The 17359-nt window shown below is 46.3% G+C and overlaps 1 protein-coding gene and 1 pseudogene across 5 annotated transcripts in view; one reads left to right on the plus strand and one right to left on the minus strand.

Moving 5' to 3' along the window:
* Positions 1–2045: 2045 nt before the first annotated feature.
* On the plus strand, positions 2046–4582 carry LOC105544638 (annotated as a pseudogene).
* A 5693-nt stretch (positions 4583–10275) lies between these two features.
* PLA1A (phospholipase A1 member A) overlaps positions 10276–17359 on the minus strand; it is a 33392-nt gene continuing 26308 nt past the window's right edge. For 4 of the 5 annotated variants that reach the window (XM_011987180.1, XM_011987178.1, XM_011987179.1 and 1 more), the window contains 3 exons: positions 15236–15344; positions 11213–11377; positions 10276–10695 (listed from right to left, as the gene is read on the minus strand). In XM_011987180.1, coding sequence (XP_011842570.1) covers positions 10611–10695; positions 11213–11377; positions 15236–15344 — 359 coding nt within the window. In that variant the 3' untranslated portion in view covers positions 10276–10610. Of the gene's footprint in view, positions 10696–11212; positions 11378–15231; positions 15345–17359 lie in introns of all 5 variants that reach the window. The other variant, XR_001006797.1, reaches the window with a different exon arrangement.

Here is a 17359-nt window from a genome sequence, read left to right on the forward strand (position 1 = left end):
ATACATATCTTGGATATATACCTAGGAATGGAATTACTCAGGCATTGGGTAACCCTAGAGGGCTGTTGTGGAGAGTAACCAAAGCAATAAACAAATAACAAAAAAGTACACTGGGCCAGGTGCAGTGGCTCACACCTATAGTCCCAGCACTTTGGGAGACCGAGGCAGGTGGCTCACTTGAGGTCAGGAGTTCAAGACCAGCCTGACCAACACAGTGAAACCCCGTCTGTACTAAAAAAATACAAAAGGTAGCTGGGCGCAGTGGCAGGCACCTATAATCCCAGTTACTCGGGAGGCTGAGGCAGGAGAATTGCTTGAATAAGCTGAGAGGCAGAGGTTGCAGTGAGCCAAGATTTGCACCATTGCACTCCAGCCTGGGCAACAGAGCAAGACTCCGTTTCAAAAAAAAAGTACACTGTACACTGTAAATTGAGAGTCAACATAACCTGGATGTGGTGCCACTGCCCAACCTGGAGGATCACCAAGGCAGGGCTGTCATTACACACCTATGGCATATAGCAGTGGTTTCTCAAGATGAGGACCTCTTTAATCCCTTTTCTCCGCCAAAGAATCAGACCTTACATTGTCGAAGTTGTGCTTTTATTATCTAATGGTGTATGTAAGGCAAAAGACATTTGGATTTCAGTAGGATTTTTAGATAAATTTACAGGTTTTAAAAATTCGCCACAACAGTCTCTTTATATATTTGAAAAATAGCATTACATATATGTATAAAGCAAAAACCGGTGAGAGACCATGGGGAGAAGAATTGCCTGGAGGGGGAAACTAAGTCCATCTCCAATGTTCAGTACCTCTTCTCTTTCTGTTTTTCTTTTTTTGAGATGGAGTCTCGCTCTGTTGCCCAGGCTGGAGTGCAGTGGCACAATCTTGGCTCACTACAAGCTCTGCCTCCTGGGTTCACGCCATTCTCCTGCCTCAGCTTCCTGAGTAGCTGGGACTACAGGCACCCGCCACCACATCTGGCTAATTTTTTGTATTTTTTAGTAGAGACGGGGTTTCACCGTGTTTGCCAGGATGGTCTTAATCTCCTGACCTCGTGATCCGCCCGCCTCGGCCTCCCACAGTGCTGGGATTACAGGCATGAGCCACCGCGCCCGGCCGCACCTCTTCCCCTGGTTTCCTGTAGACACCCATACAAATCTTGAGGTAGAAGTGAAAACAATACTGTCAGCAGTTTTACGTCTGTCGTCTTTGATTTCATGCACTGACATGTGCCTCCTACTTGGAAATTTATCTGGTGATTATACTTTATTTCACTGTGGTTCACTTCTGTGATATCATCCTTCCTGAAAGTGTCTTCACCCAGCACATGATCACCAACTGTCACATGATTGCGTCACTGCCACAGGGGAGCCCAGGACACAGCACAGAAATCAGCTTAGTCCAGCCTGTAAACTGAGCCTTTGCTTAATAGCCTGGAATTGCCCTCCACCCCTCAGCCCTCAGGCTTGAAATCCTATTCACCCCTCAAACCTAATACACATGTCCTCTCCCTATGCACACTCTCCTGGTCTTCACCTCGCCCTCAGCATTGACCAATCCCCTTCAGGACTCGCAGAGTCCTCTGGGGCCACCCCCCTCAGCTCTCATCCCTTGCTAGGCACTTGAGGGCTGGGGAAGTCTTACTTATTTGCTGTGGCCCCAGCACCTCACACAGGGCCACTTGTGTGACATTTAGTTGGTAATGCTTAAATGTTGGTTAAACTCAGCTGTTAACTGCTAGTAGGACAATTCATGTGCGCATTTCGGCAAGGGTAAGGTTAACACTTGGGGTTTTAGAGATTTCTAGTTCCACTTTCCAGTTTTCTTTTCTTCTCTCCCTATTCAAACCAGCAGGAAAAGAGAGTAGTAGTTCAGCGGTTGGTGCCAAAATCCAGAGCCTTATCAGGGGGAATACACAAGAAGGGACAGATCTCAGATGCATTTTAAGATATTGAGAGACAGAGTCTGAGTATAAATTGGGGGAAGGAGGCAAACGGCTTTAAAAAAATTTTTTTTTAGCACTGTGATGTTCTGAGTCAAAGATGACTCAGGTTTCAAGCCTGGATGATTGGATCGTGGTGGCAGCTATTACCATAAAAAGTGGAGGAATAACTGGGGAAGATGTTGATTTCCTTTTGGATGGATTGAGTTTTGACTCTCGTCAGGACACTAAGTGGACACAGAAATGCAAACAGTTGTTTTCATAGATGAGGGTAAATGCTAAGGATCAGAGAGGATTCCAAGGCCTTCTTAGGGCCTAGGAAGACTCAGGCACTGGATACTCTCATCACCCCCATGTTCTTCTTAAGGGTACGAAACCTACCTCCTCTGAGATGGTGGGACAGGGGGGAGTTGTGATGGTCATCCCAGGGCTTGGGGTGTGCCCAAGAGTGAGATCAGATATGTGTTTGTGGCTGTGGGGAGCAGCATATGTCACTTTCAGAATGTCAGACTTGGGACCACTCAACCAGGAGATCAAGGGCTGGGTGAGAATTCAGCAATTACAGAAGATTTATGTTTCAATGTAATATCCTTTTTCCTACAGAGATTTAAAACTTTTAAAAGTTTACACATACAATTTTAAAACAAGATGAGTACATGAAGGCCATTCCTGACACTTATGAAAAGACATTAAGCCCTCCTTTAAAGTTAAGCCTCTCTGTGCCTGACTTTCTCTCCCTGCCTTTGTCTATACCACTAAGATTACTGCCTTTAATTCAATTCACGGAGCTTTTATTGTATGCTTACAATGAATTACAGTGTTTTGGGGACACAGTGAAAGAGAAAACATAGCCCCTGCTTTTAAAGACCTTACAATCTCATCATAGAGGCGTGACATACATGCAGTAAGCTATTAACCACCATTGCAAGGCAGCATAGTTACTGACTGATAGAACATATGGGTGACCAGGTTCCCTGGGGAAGATAGAAATGGAAGTGGACCCTGAGTTATTGGTAGAATATAAAAGTGCGGGGGTGGGAAGGAGAAGGAACAAAAAGACATGGAGATGACATTGACCATAGTATGTTTTAGGGGAATACTGGCTTCAGCACACTGGGGAAAGTGGCAGATAATTTTAGTTAGGCAGAGTAGGGCCAGACTGAAGAACCCTATTGAGCTAATACATCTTGGTTGCAAGTGCTAGAAACCAACGTGAACAGGCTAAACTGTACAAAAACATGGTGGTTAGAGCTCAGATTCTGAAGTCAGATGGCCTTGATGTGAATCCTGATTTTATCCATTGCTAACTATAGTGGACAAGTTACTTAATTTCCTTGTCCCTGTTTCCTCATATGTAAAATGAAGTAATACATGGATTTATTGGGAATATTAAATAAGATAATTTGTGTAAGCTAACTGCAACTTTACCTAGCATATACTAACTGCTCAGGAAGTTTTATCTTTTTTGTTGATAATGTTGACGATGTTGATAATTATGATGACGAAGCGAAGGAGAACTTAAAAGGACACGGGGGTGCCTTATAGAATTCAAAGACAGAAATGCCTCCAGATTTTAATATGGGACTAGATCAGAAAGCCATCAGGGAAAGCAGAAAGCCGTCAGGGACCCAGTCACCATCTTCTGTTTCTGTTTCTCTTAGGAGAACTGCAACATGTTTCTCTTTTCCAACAGAGCAGTCTTTCCTGTTTCTCTGTTCTCACAGTGGAATATGTTCGCCCTCAGCTCCTGAGTTCATATGGAACAATTCCAACTACCAGAAGACAAGTATGGCAGCCTCTTAGTTGTAATTTCAGACTTTCAGGAAGGAAATCTACCTTGTCCAGATTCAGTCATGTGTCTACTTCTGGTCCGCTCACCTGGGCCTGAGGACCGGGTCATGCAGTACAATTGGGGCTGCCCATCTTCTAGATGGAGGTCAGTTCTTAGAGAAAGGAATGACTCTTAAGTTCAAAAGACACTCAAGCTCTTTCCCTTCGGCGCGCCACTGAAGATTCTGGTGTCACCATGGGCCGCCGCCCCACTGGTGTTACCATTATTGTAAGAACAACCCAAAGCCTCTCTTCTCGCGAGGTATTCCTGATGCCAAGATTCTCATCTTTGACCTGGGGCAGAAGAGGGCAAAAGTGGTTGAGTTTCCACTCTGTGGCCACATGGTATCAGATGAATGGAGCCCTGGAGGCTGCCCGAATTTGTGCCAATAAGTACATGATAAAAAGTTGTGGCAAAGATGGCTTTCACATCTGAGTGCGGCTCCACCCCTTCCACGTTATGCACATCAACAAGACGTTGTCCTGTGCTGGGCTGACAGGCTCCAAACAGGTATATGAGGTACCTCTGAAAAGCCCCAGGGCACTGTGGCCAGGGTTCACACTGGTCAAGTCATCGTGTCAATCAGCACCAAGCTGCAGAACAAGGAGTATGCGATTGAGGCCCTGCACAGGGCCAAGGCCGAGCTCCCTGGCCACCAGAGGATCCACATCTCAAAGAAGTGGGGCATTACCAAGTTCAATGTGAATGAATGTGAAGACGTGGTGGCTGAGAAACAGCTCATTCCAGATGACTGCGGGGTCAAGTACATCCCCAATCGTGGCCCTCTGGACAAGTGGTGGGCCTGAACTCATGAGGGCTTCCACTATGCTGCCCCTCCTAATGCCCGACAATAAATCCTACTTTCTGTCCACCTGAAAAAAAAAAAAAAAAAAAAAAGACACCTCAAACTGACTAGGTATCTACTACAGCAGTGGTCTCCAACCTTTTTGGCACCAGGGACTGGTTTTGTGGAAGACAGTTTTTCCACAGACCAATGCAGTGCGGGGATGGTGGGGAGGGGGTTGGTTTCAGGATGAAACTGTTCCACCTCAGATCATCAGGCATTAGTTAGGTTCTCATAAGGAAAGCACAATCTGGATCCCTTGCATGAGCAATTCCTAGAATCCAGTGCCACAGCTGACCTGACAGGAGATGGAGCTCCCGTGGTAATGTTCACTCACCCAGGGGTTGAGGACTCCTGTACTAGAGCACTCTAGCCTTCTGACCTGAGGAACATGATTTTTAAGACAATGTTATTCATTTAGGAATTCCAATGTCTGGTAAATGACCACCGAGGTCTCAGGATCTGAGTGAGAAAATGAGTATATTCTGTACTTCAGGCTCTATTGAGGATAATGTTAAGGAAAATTCCATTCCAAATTTGTCTCTGAAATAGATCTTTGTGGTCCAAGAGTGAAGATAAGTTAGGCATATGTAGCAGAATATCTTTTTGATATAGTAACCAATGTAAATTTTTCCAAGAATTGCCTGTGATCCTATGACGCTATCCTTTTTGGGCAATAGATCATGAAAGATCTGGTGCCTCAAGGAAGACTGACAGAGCAGAAGCAAAAACAAAAGGGTCAAGGCAGATTTGTGGCTTTAGCTGTTTTTCAAAGTGATGTGGAATAATATCTAATCGAGAAAGACAATAAAGATTAGAGTAGCAATTATCACACTAGAGAATAGAAAACCAAAGTTGATTCCTTGAAAAGATCAATGAAATTGTCAAATCTTTATCTAGACTTACCAAGAAAAAAAGAGAGAAGACTTAAATTACTAAAATCAGAATAAGAGAGGAGACATCATTACTGACCTTATAGAAATAAAAAGAATCACAAGAGAATACAGCAAACAATTGTGTACCAACAAATTAGATAAATGAAATGGACAATTTTTACAAAGGTACAAATTACTGAAATAGACTCAAGAGAAAAAGAAAATCTGAATACATCTGTAACAAGTGAAGAGATTAAATTATTGAAAAACTACTCGGCAAGAAAAGCCAACACTGAGATAGCTTCACTGGTGAATTCTGCCAATAATGAAGCCTTAGACATGAAAATACTTCCTGGGACCACTTATTTATTCATTTTCTAACAAATATTCGAGAACTTACTGTATGCTAGGGACTTGGAGTACAACAGTAGACAAGACAAAGTCCCTGCTGCCCAAGGGCTTGATTTGTCATGAGAAGAGTTTTAATCAAGGCACAGTTTGTGAGCTGCAAGGGAAACTACTGTGAACTCACGGAGTCTGCATAGGACTTTATGGAATGCTGGGTTTGTGTGCAAACAACTGTTTATCTGACTGCAGTCACCTCTATCCATGCTTCCATCTCCTCTCTCCTCTCCCCTATCCTTCTGCTCCCACCTTTTTCTCCCTCTGTTGAAGCAGCCAGCCCTGCTATTCAGAAGTGAGTACACATGTCTTCTTTGCTGTTAACCACTCTGCAGTTGCTAGACAATCTCACCTGTAGACACAGGAGTGGAAGGTCTTTCCTATGTCTATTCTCAAAGTGTGGATCATCAGACCTCGAAAGAGGATAGGAAGTCATTTTCTCCCTTATCAACCCATCCCAATCTCTCCCTGGCATCTTGTGCTCCAGATGTTGGGGACAGCATTCCAAAATGCTGCTGGAGATGGGCTCTCTCCTACCTGTCACCAAGCCGTGCAGTGGGAACCAAGCTCCCACAGCCTCTAGTGTAGAGGAACCTTAAATAACATTCATCTGAAAATCTAGTGATGGTTAATACAGGAACGTCCCCTGTATTATTTTTTTCTTTTCTTTTTTTCTTTTTCTTTTCTTTTCTTTTTTTTTTTTGAGATAGAGTTTCACTCTTGTTGCCCAGGCTGGAGTGCAATGGCACAGTCTTGGCTCAGTGCAACCTCCACCTCCCAGGTTCAAGCGATTCTCCTGCCTCAGCCTCCCAAGTAGCTAGGATTACAGGTGCCCACCACCATGCCTGGCTAATTTTTGTATTTTTAGTAGAGACAGGGTTTCACCATGTTGGCCAAGCTGGTCTCGAACTCCTGACCTCAGGTAATCTGCCCGCCTCAGCCTCCCAAAATGCTGGGATTACAGGCATGAGCCGCCGCGCCCGACCGGGTCTGAATATTTTCTGTAAGAAACACTAGCACCCCTCTCAAAGGCCCTATAACCTTTTTTTCATCCTTCACAACTTTCTTCCTTAGCCACCCGAGGTTTGTCTGGGTTCACAGTCAGCGGCACTACACAAGCTCGGCTGGAATGCCTGGCTCTGGGGATTGACAGTGTGGCTCACCTGGCTGCAGGCCTGGCTTCCTGGGCATGCGACCTGTACACTTGGGCACAGGGCTCCACTCAGGCCCCACACTTGCTTTCATGCTCTGCTGTCACCATCTTGAAATTCTCAACTTTTTAAATAAGGAGGCCGCATTTTTATCTTGCACTGGACCCTGCGAATTATGTATTACTTTGGACCTTTAGGGGGGACTTCTCTGTCGTGTTTCTGAGTCTGGTTAGAGTGGTGATTAATCACCTGGCTCTGGGGCGGACAGCTGGCATTTGAATCCTGGCTCCTTTACTTACTAGACCCGTGATCTTGAAAGTTCCTCAGCCTCTTGATTTCTTTATCAGTAAAGTAGGATAATAATAGCATGTATCTCATAAGCTCGCTGAGAGGATAAAATATGTTAATACATATGACACACTCAGAATGGTGCCTGGAACATAGTAAAAAGCTGTGCAATGTTGGATGTTTTTGTTGCGCGGCTATTCCAAGGTCACGTTGCTCTGTATCTTTCAGCAGTGTATCTCGCACTTCGTGGTGAATCTGCCTGTTGGATTTAATTAGCTCTGTAATAGTCTCTGTTCATGAAAAGACTGCAGCAGAGTGCGCAAAGTGGGTGTGGAAGGGAGACCCAAGCTCTGCTTTTGCTCTGCCATGGAGCAGAATTCCATGTTAGCTCTCCCTTTTCCTGAACCCACAGACATCCCATCTACTTAAAGCCATGTTTCCCAAAGTGTGGGCCACGTACCCCTGGACAGGATGATTTTAGGTACCACATAGACCCAGCATTAAACAACATTCCATCTCATAGACAGTTATACATTTCTTATTATCCTTTCCATCCGGTGATTATATATAGAAAAATGTCTCCACTCAGTGTTAATACTTTTTTTTTTTGGAGACAGAGTTTTGCTCTTGTTGCCCAGGCTGGAGTGCAATGGCTCGATCTCAGCTCACTGCAACCTCCGCCCCTTAGGTTCAAGCGATTCTTCTGTCTCAGCCTCCTGAGTAGTTGGGATTACAGGCGCCTGCCACCATGCCCGGCTAATGTTTTGTATTTTTAGTAGAGACAGGGTTTCACCATGTTGGCCAGGCTTGTCTTGAACTCCAGACCTCAGGTGATCCACCTGCCTCGGCCTCCCAAAGTGCTGGGATTACAGGCATGAGCCGCCGCGGCTGGCCAGTGTTGATAAATTTTTAACATCTCTCACATACTTGCAAATTTTCCCTTTTTAGTAAAGAAAAAATTTTGCCTCCTGAACATGAAAGAAAAAAAAAAAAAGGAAAAAACTGGCCCGGGACTTTGAGCCTGCATCGGACCACAGTATCTAGTTGGAATGTTAAACATTATAATGTTCTCATTATATTTCTTTCTAGGATTAATTTATGAGTAGAGAAACTGGTTTTTCCATGTAAGGTAGTAATCCAAAGTTTCTAACTAGGGGCAAAATAACATGTGAGAAAGTCTAACAGTGTTTAAAAATAAGAAAATATTCCCAAAGAAACCCAGGGCTATGGCCAAAAGCAGAATGGAAGTGTGAGGCCACTGCAGAACAGATTGAGTCAGTTTAACACCAGTTAGCATCAACATCACAAAACATGATTTGTTGTTGTTGTTGTTGTTTTTGAGACGGAGTCTCACTCTGTCTGTTAGGCTGGAGTACAGTGGCATGATCTCAGCTCACTGCAACCGCTGCTTCCTGGGTTGAAGCAATTCTTGTGCCTCGGCCTCCTGAGTAGCTGGAATTACAGGAGTGTGCCACCACACTGACTAATTTACAGCTAATTTTTTTTTTTTTTTTGTATTTTTAGTAGAGATGGGATTTCATCATGTTGGTCAGGCTGGTCTTGAACTCCTGACCTCAAGTGATCCACCCGGCTTGGCCTCCCAAAGTGCTGGGATTATAGATGTGAACCACCGTGCCGGGCCCACAATATGATTTTCATCACAGAAATGTAATACACATTTCGAAATGAAGCAACGAGCAGTGGGGAAAACTAAGGAAGAAGTATGTGCTAAGCAGTGTCTCCCAGGATGGCAAATGGAAGTGCAGCGTAATACAGCTCAGGGTAAGACTGTCTCCAGGGAGGAACCTGCGTGGAGTAAAGAGAGGGAAAAGGAAAGGAGGGTTTTTGGTTTGAGGAAAAATAGAAAATTGAAAGCCTACGCAGTAGGGAACATGTGTATTCTTTAGACATGACTGTGATCATGCAGACAGTTAAACATCTTTGTGAGCCTCACCTGTCCTTTTGGTGGCATTTCCAAGGCCTGGATGAAGGCCGAAGCTCTCAGTGCCCTGGCTGACTTGGCCCAGATGGAGTAATTGCAGCCTGTTGCTTCCATCATTCTCCCAGTCTTTCTTGTGGAGAGCAAATCAGCAAGTCAGCAGTTTCCTTTTAAAGCTCATTTATTTATGTTTTTAAAAAAGTGAATTTAAAGAATAAAAGAATCCAGGGGAAACCTGGATTTAGGAAAGTGGTGAGGGCGTGTGCCATATCTGTTAGTTCCCCACCCCCTTCCCATCCACTCTACACCCTTCTCTGTCCTGCTGTATATGCCCCAGGCCTGTTTAGGCCATGTCAATGTGTTATTTGCCCTCTGGCTTCTGTTGGGGGTCCTTAATGGGGAGCACTAGCAGGAAAATGGGGGAGGAGGAACAGTGAAGTCAGAGAATCTGCTCCTGCTCCCTCCCTGCGGGGTTGCTGCTGGCTGACTGTGTCCCTGTGCTGCAGGTCTGCAGCCCCCGGTGCTTTCCCTCCTCTGGCCTCTTCAAGGGTAGCGTAGTAGCAGCTTCTACTGCCAGTAGCTTCAGGGAACTACATTATCCCTGTGGTTTCCCCACAAAAGACTACAGCAAATAGTCCTTTTCTTAAATTCTCCCAACACAGATTGAGCGCACCATCTGTTTTTGGCTGGGCTGCGGCTGATACAAGGTTATTTACAAAGATCAAAGTTTGGGAAACAGTAACCCAGAGGAAATCCACCTGTATTCCCCAAGATCTCTCTGATCCCTCAAACCTTCCAGATATCCAAAGGAGGTAATGGTAAGGGTTAGTAAATGGTGCCATCTTCCTCCCCACCCTTCATCCCCTCTCTTGTTCCAAGTACTTCTTTTAGTTGCTATTTTAATACAGATAATGCAATACTGTGTTCTGCAATCCTACGGAGTATAAATCTCAACTTTTTGTACGTAACAGAATTCCATTCAAGTAAAACAGTTCAATGATTCAGGTACTCCATGAAGTTTTATTTTTAAAAAATTATTTACTCTGTACATATTTCTATTGAATCCTAAGTACAGATATACAAGGAGCTAAAGCAAGTGCAGTTAAGTATGCATGGGAGAGCTAAAATGGGTATGTACATAAGATCAGCAGCAGAAACCAAGCTCTGTAAAATGAGTTCTCCCTCCCCTCCAGGGTGGCTCATTATGGAGAAAATAAGAGCTTTGCCTTTCTCTGTAGCAGTAATGGTCTACAATAAGCTGCACACACACATCCCTCATCACACCTCCCTCCAAAAAAAAAAAAATGCAGGGAGATGTGTCCTGCCCAGGTTAAACTATATGCAGGCTATCTTCAGGTCATGAGAAGCAGTCACACTTGCTTGTAAGTTCACCGGTTCGGGTAAGCAGATCACCTTTTCTCTGGAAGAGAAGAGCAATAAGAGAGCAGTGGCTGGTGAGCAGACAGGGCTTGGCATTCTGTGGCTTTTGAATTTCCATGATGTCTGATGAAAGAAGTCTGCAGTCACCTACAATTAAGAGCCAGTTCATGTGGTCCAAGGGCCGGGGGTGGTAAGGTTAATGACATAAATGCCTTTAGAGGGAGGGAAAGGGGATGTGGATTCTGGATCCACACCCATGAATGTGACCCATGATATGTTTGGAGTGGAGGCCACAGAGGAGAAAATATGCAATGAGAAAACTTTGTTCTAATGAAATCTTACATAGAAACTAAATATGTAGAACAAACACAGTGGAATTTCCCCAACCCAAGATGGTCCCACAGGAGGTTCTGGAAAGCTGGGTCTCTGTCATTTCTGCTTCTAAGATGGTAATCACTATGATGAGCTTGAATCTCAACAGGCAGCACATCTAAGGCCAGGACTGATCTTTGATGTGTGTGTGCGTCTGGCGGGGGGAAGTGGATACTGGGGCTTACCTGTGATTGACAGGCAAAAGGGCAGTGCAGAACTTCCCAATAATAGTAGTCCGGTCTTTTTTCCAAACTCGGTTGGAAGACTGAAACTTGAATTTCACTTGCTTTATCTGGCACTGTGGGGTGGCATGAGCTATGATTCCTTTCCCGTGAAGTTGCTGCTTAGGTCTGCAAGGAAAGGGGCAAGGGAAAGTAAAGGACTGCAGCCCTTATGGCCTGTACTTTCCCTTTGGCTCCAATCAGGCTCTGCTGGTGGCACTGGTTGGCTGTCATGCACCAAGGGGTTAGCTCCTTACCACAGTCCTTTGTGTCACCCTCACCAGCCCCTCTGCCCACACCTCCAGCTTTGAATATGACCAAGAAAGTAGTTGTTGATTTTTTAGAGTGAACAAGTGGACACTGCAACAAAATAGTAGCTCCTGGATTTTCATATCTGGAAAAACTGTTCCTCATTCTTGGATTCCCAGCTGGAGGAGACCTTCACCTTCACACCCAATTACCCAGAAGTAGAAACCCTCTTTTAGAACATTCCTTTTCAAAGAATTCTGTGTAAGGACTTTTCTGTTTTAGGCTAAGTATGAATGTGTGGGTGGGAACAGCAACAAGAAAACAGATCATGAGGCACAGACAGAGCTGGGTGGAACCCAGGTTTTGTCTTCCCAGCTGTGTGGCTTTGGAAAAGTTACCTAACCTGGCAAGGTGGCTGTGGAGTCACTAGCAACTAGGTGTAAGTCCCAGCTTCCCTACATGCTGCTATGAACTTGAACTACGGAGTTTGGTTCATACTGACTTCAGCCTAGGAGGCTCAGAGTGAAAACAGTATCCAGTTCTGTCTTAACCCACCCTCTTGGCTTTGCCCCTCAGATTCCCTATCTGTTTAAAGATTCAGGCACCACTTTGGACTGAGACAAAGATGAGGGAGGAGTATGAAGTGATCAACCTAGCAGGGTGCTTCCAAAAGGGCTGTGGTACCCCCTAGGTACTAGGTACTGGAGACAAAAGCAAAAAATCGTGAGATTCAATGAGGACAGTCTTCATGCTGAGTGCAAGGCACAGCCCAGCCAGCAGAGCCTGAGGGTGGTGAGCAGGGGATCAGGGAGAGCGCCCAGCAGGGCTGCACCACCCAGCTAGGGAAGGAATTTGATTTGTGGGGCCCTTTGTAATCCTCCCTGGCCTCTGAGGGGGACTCTGAGAAAGAGGAAAGAAGGAGGGCGCTGCGTTCCTCTCGGCGGGGGGCGGGGGCCAGGGGGTGTGGGGAGCCACCCCTGCCAACTCGGTTTCCTGTTCGTTTCTGGCCTTCACAGAGTGATGACAAGGCTTCTTTGTGTTCTTTTTGGTCCAGGGTTAGTCATATATCTTGTTTTTTCCTTCTAAGGGAAGATCATTATAATTTTGTTTAAAAACCAGTCCCTCTTTTTTTAAATTCACAAGTCTTTTGAAATACCTCAGAGGAAAAAATAAGATTGTTTCCTTTAAGAAACAGCTTAGATTGAAGAGTTTGTAAAATTCAAGGAATATGAAAAATCTTTTAAGTGAGTGATTTGGGGAGTTGGCCCAGGTTAATTCTCCAATTAGAAGAAAATCTTAGAGTCGCGTAAAGCTATAGAAATTTGGAGAAAGACCACACGTAACCTTCTCCCCATTTTTCCCCCAGTTTCTGATCCACATGAAGTGAATCATGTTCTGGTGCCTTCTTCAAAAGAGTTATGTGAACCCGCTCGGGGAGGAAGAAGCGCTAATCTGTGGATGTTGACTGGAATTCTTCGGGGAGCTTTTAAAGTTTAGCTGTGGAGCCTGTGCCCAGAGACCCTGATGTGATTGTTCTGAGGTGGGGGGCTTGGCATCAATATTTTTTTTTTTTTTTTTTTTTTTTGAGACGGAGTTTCGCTCTGTCCCCCAGGCTGGAGTGCAGTAATGCAATCTCGGCTCACTGCAAGCTCCGCCTCCTGGGAGGTTTACGCCATTTCCGCCTCCTGGGTTTACGCCATTCTCCTGCCTCAGCCTCCTGAGTAGCTGGGACTACAGGCCCCCGCCACCTCACCCGGCTAATTTTTTTTTTTTTCCGTATATTTTAGTAGAGAGAGGGTTTCACCGTGTTAGCCAGGATGGTCTCGATCTCCTGACCTCGTGATCCGCCCGTCTCAGCCTCCCAAAGTGCTGGGGTTACAGACTTGAGCCACGGCTCCCAGCCAGCATCAATATTTTTTAAAGCTCTCCAGGTGATTCTAATGTGCAGCCAGAGGTGTGGGTCATTTTCATGACTCCTGCCAGTGTTTTCGGACCTACCAATGGGCTAGAAGATGATGAAAACACCCTTCTAGAAGTAGCACAACCTTGAGCGGGTCTAATGAAAGGTATTTGGCTTACTGATACATAGCCACAGTCTGCAAGGCCCTGTGGGCACCTGCAGGCCTGTGTTGGAATCCTGATGGCTATATGTAGCTGTGTGACCTTGGGTGAGCCAGAAGGAACACCAGCTAGTGGCCAGGGATTTGGGAGCGAAGAAGTGCACTCCTTCCAGCAGAAACTTGTAGTGCCTCTTAGCAGAGTTCACATCCAACATCCCAGCCTGAGAAACATCTCCAAACTCACATCTGATCTCATCACTGTCCTGTTTAAAACTCCCAGTGGCTCTCCAAACTACTCTCAGGATAAAAAAACTTGTCCTTCAAGGCCTGGCAGGGTCTGGCCCTGACTTGCCTCTCCAGCCCCACACCATCCCCGTAACCCTAAATCTGTGCTCCATACACACCAGAAGTGTCACATTCTCCCTAAGCCTGGCCTGGGTAGCTCCTGGAAAGCCTCGAAATCTCTGCTCATCATTTCCTTAGACTCGGTCAGGCTCCGTCTTCCATGCTGTCACTCTCAGGGCATTGCTGACACATTTAAGTGTGTATGCACCGGTCATTCCCCTGTTTGCTCTGGATTGATCTGTTCCCCTGCAGGTTCCCCCACTTGCAGGTTCCAGTGAGGTCTAATCCAGTGGAAGCATGCTCAGGTGGGTGGCTGCTTTGGGCAGGGATTCCAGACGGGCTGCACTTCCCATGGGTTCAGCTCCTGCCAAGCAGCCTTCTCTGTGGACCCAGCTTTGCCAGTGCCACTCCTGCTTTGTCTCTCTAGCTTAGGGTGGTAGTGGCTCCTGTTGTGAGTAATCTCTGCATTGTGTCCCCATCTCTCAGTTTTTCAGCTCATCCAACACACTTGTAATGAGTTCGCCGTGCTAAATTCCTTCTCTTGGACCTCCTCTGTTTTCCTGACCAGACTCTGACTGAGACAGTGACATTGTCTGACCGTCTATCTCCCGCTGGCTTGTGAATAACTAACCAGTTGCTTTTTAAAGAAGTATGCACCATGGCTGCTGCCTTCCTATCCCCTGCAGGCTGTGGCTCCCTACAGTTGGGGTTCTTTACCCTCTCACTTCAAGCGTAGTTCCACCAGCCCCCAAACCCAAGTCTGCCCCAACAAAGGAAGGGAATGATTAGCCCCAGTTCCAGGAATCATCAAGCCCTCCTGGCCGCCAGTCTGGCCCTCAGCTTGCACTCCTTTGCTGACTGACACTGTGCCTCAGATTCCATTCTGATAACTAACCTAGAACTGCTCTCCTTTCCCAGGAGTGGGTGCTCTCCAGGCTCTGGCTAGCCCTCCCTGGGCTGGTGACTGAGGCCCTCCTCCCTACTGACATCCCTGATACCCGCACTGCCTGGATTCCAGAGTACTGTTTCGTCTCAGGGACCTGATTCCTAGGTCCTCTCCACCATGTTGGCATGGCATGTTGCGACATGCCGTCCCTGCTGCCTGCCTGCCCTGCCTGCTCTCATCTGAATCTGTTATACTTGGACCCACTACTGAGCAGCTCCCCAGCCTGTGTCTGTGGCTGGATCTAGAGTAGATGCTGCCCCCAGCCGAGCTGGCTGGGCCCCGGAATCAGCAATCACACAGTACCTGACCTGGGTTGTCCATGTGTGTAAAATGAAAAAGTAACCAGCTCCTAAGGGAAGGGGTCAACCAGGTGGGACACTTACGTACATGGTGATCTTAGATGAGAAGGTGACGTTACTGCTAAGGAAAGTAACCTCGATGTTGGTGTCCTTTCTTCTCAGTTGCTTCAAGTGAAACTCCACGAGGCTGTGATGCACTAGGAAACCAAAGCACAACAGAGACTGGGCCAGAGGGCAGAAGGTGCAATGAGCAAAAACCCCAGAGAGCAGCAGTGTGGTTGGGAATCTTGGCTCTATCTCTTAGTAGTTGTGTGCCCAGGAGGAGATTACCTATAATCTCAGATCCTCAGTTTCCTCAAGTGTAAATTGAGGATAATAAAAATAGACACTTGGCCGGGCGCAGTGGCTCATGCCTGTACTCCCAGCACTTTGGGAGGCTGAGGTGGGTGGATCACCTGAGGTCAGGAGTCTGAGACCAGCCTGACCAACATGGTGAAACCCTGTCTCTACTAAAAATATAAAAATTAGCCGGACATGATGGCGGGCACCTGTAATCCCAGCTACTCAGGAAGCTGAGGCAGGAGAAGCACTTGAACCCGGGAGGCAGAGGTTGCAGTGAGCCGAGATGGCGCCATTGCACTCCAGCCTGGGCGACAAGAGTGAAACTCTGTCTCAAAAAAGAAAAAAAGAGAGAGAGAGAATTAACTCATAAAATATAGCAATGGCCCTGCTTCCTCTCCACACACCCACCGTCAGGGAAGGAGGCTGTGTGTATAGGAGACTGCTCCTCGCCCTGCGGCCACTGGTTGCCTATGTGATATCCGGACTCTCCTTTGAGCAGCGTGGATGCTGGAGTTCTCAAGGTGAGTATCGCCAAGGTAGACTGGATGTAAAACCTGGGCCACGGTGATATCCCTGGGACCTGTTGTCCCTCTGACAGGAGAAGGTAAGAAAGATTACAGGCCAGGCATGGTGGCTCACACCTGAAATCCTGGTACTTTGGGAGGCCAAGGTGGGCAGATAACTTGAGCCCAGGAGTTCAAGACCAGCCTGGGCCACATAGCAAGACCCAGTCTCTACAAAAAAACAAAAACAAAAAATTAGCTGGGCATGTGGTATGTGCCTATAGTCCCAGCTACTTAGGAGGCTAAGATGGGAGGATCACCTGAGCCAGGGAGGTTGTGGCTGCAGTGAACCGTGACTGTGCCACCACACTCCAGTCTGGGTGACAGTGGGAGACCATGTCTCAAAAAAAAAAAAAAAGAAGAAGAATTAAAACATTTAAGAAAAGCCAGTCGCGGTGGCTCACGCCTGTAATCCCAGCACTTTGGGAGGCTCAGGCGGGCAGATCACCTGAGGTCAAGAGTTTGAGACTAGCCTGGCCAACATGGTGAAACCCTGTCTCTACTAAAAATACAAAAATTAGCTGGGTGTGGTGGTGCACATCTGTAATCCCAGCTACTCAGGAGGCTGAGACAGGAGAATCGCTTGAACTCAGGAGGCGGAGCTTGCAGCGAGCAGAAATCGCACCACTGCACTCCAGCCTGGGCGGCAGAGCAAGACTCCGTCTCAAAAAAATGAAAAAAAAAGTAGACACCCTAGGCCTGAGATAAATAGGTTAATATGTATGAAGTCCTCAGGCCAGTGCCTGTGCCTAGGAAGCATTCAGTAATGTTGGTTTTTGTTATTTTGTAATACTACGGTTTTACTTCCCCTTGTTTGCTCACATTTTCATGGTGGGATGATCTTGAATGAGCCAAATGCATCTGTCATATATGGCTATCCTTTGAATGTTTGTGTCCCCTCCAAATTTATGTTTAAACTGAATGCTTTGTGCAACAGTATTGAGAGGTGGGGCCTTTGGGGGAAGGGATTACATCATGGGGGCTCTACTATCGTGAATGAAATAGTGCCTTATACAAGGGCTCAAGGGAATTGGCAAGGCCCTTTTTTGACGTCCTGCCTTCTGCTGTGTGTGAATGCAGTATCTGTCCCCTCTGGAGAACGCAACAGCAAAGCACCTTCTTGGAAGCAGAGAGTGCAACCCTTATAGACATGGAATGCCGGCGCCTTGATCTGGGACTTCCCAGGCTCCAGAGCTGTGGGAAAATAAATTTCTGAGCTTTGTAAGTTATCCAGTCTCAGGTACGGTGTCATAGTAGCACAAATAGACTAAGACATAAACTAAAGATTTAACTCGTAAGGTCAGGCA

This window comes from Mandrillus leucophaeus, unplaced genomic scaffold (assembly GCF_000951045.1).
Source record: "Mandrillus leucophaeus isolate KB7577 unplaced genomic scaffold, Mleu.le_1.0 Scaffold302, whole genome shotgun sequence".
Taxonomy (NCBI): Eukaryota; Metazoa; Chordata; class Mammalia; order Primates; family Cercopithecidae; genus Mandrillus; species Mandrillus leucophaeus.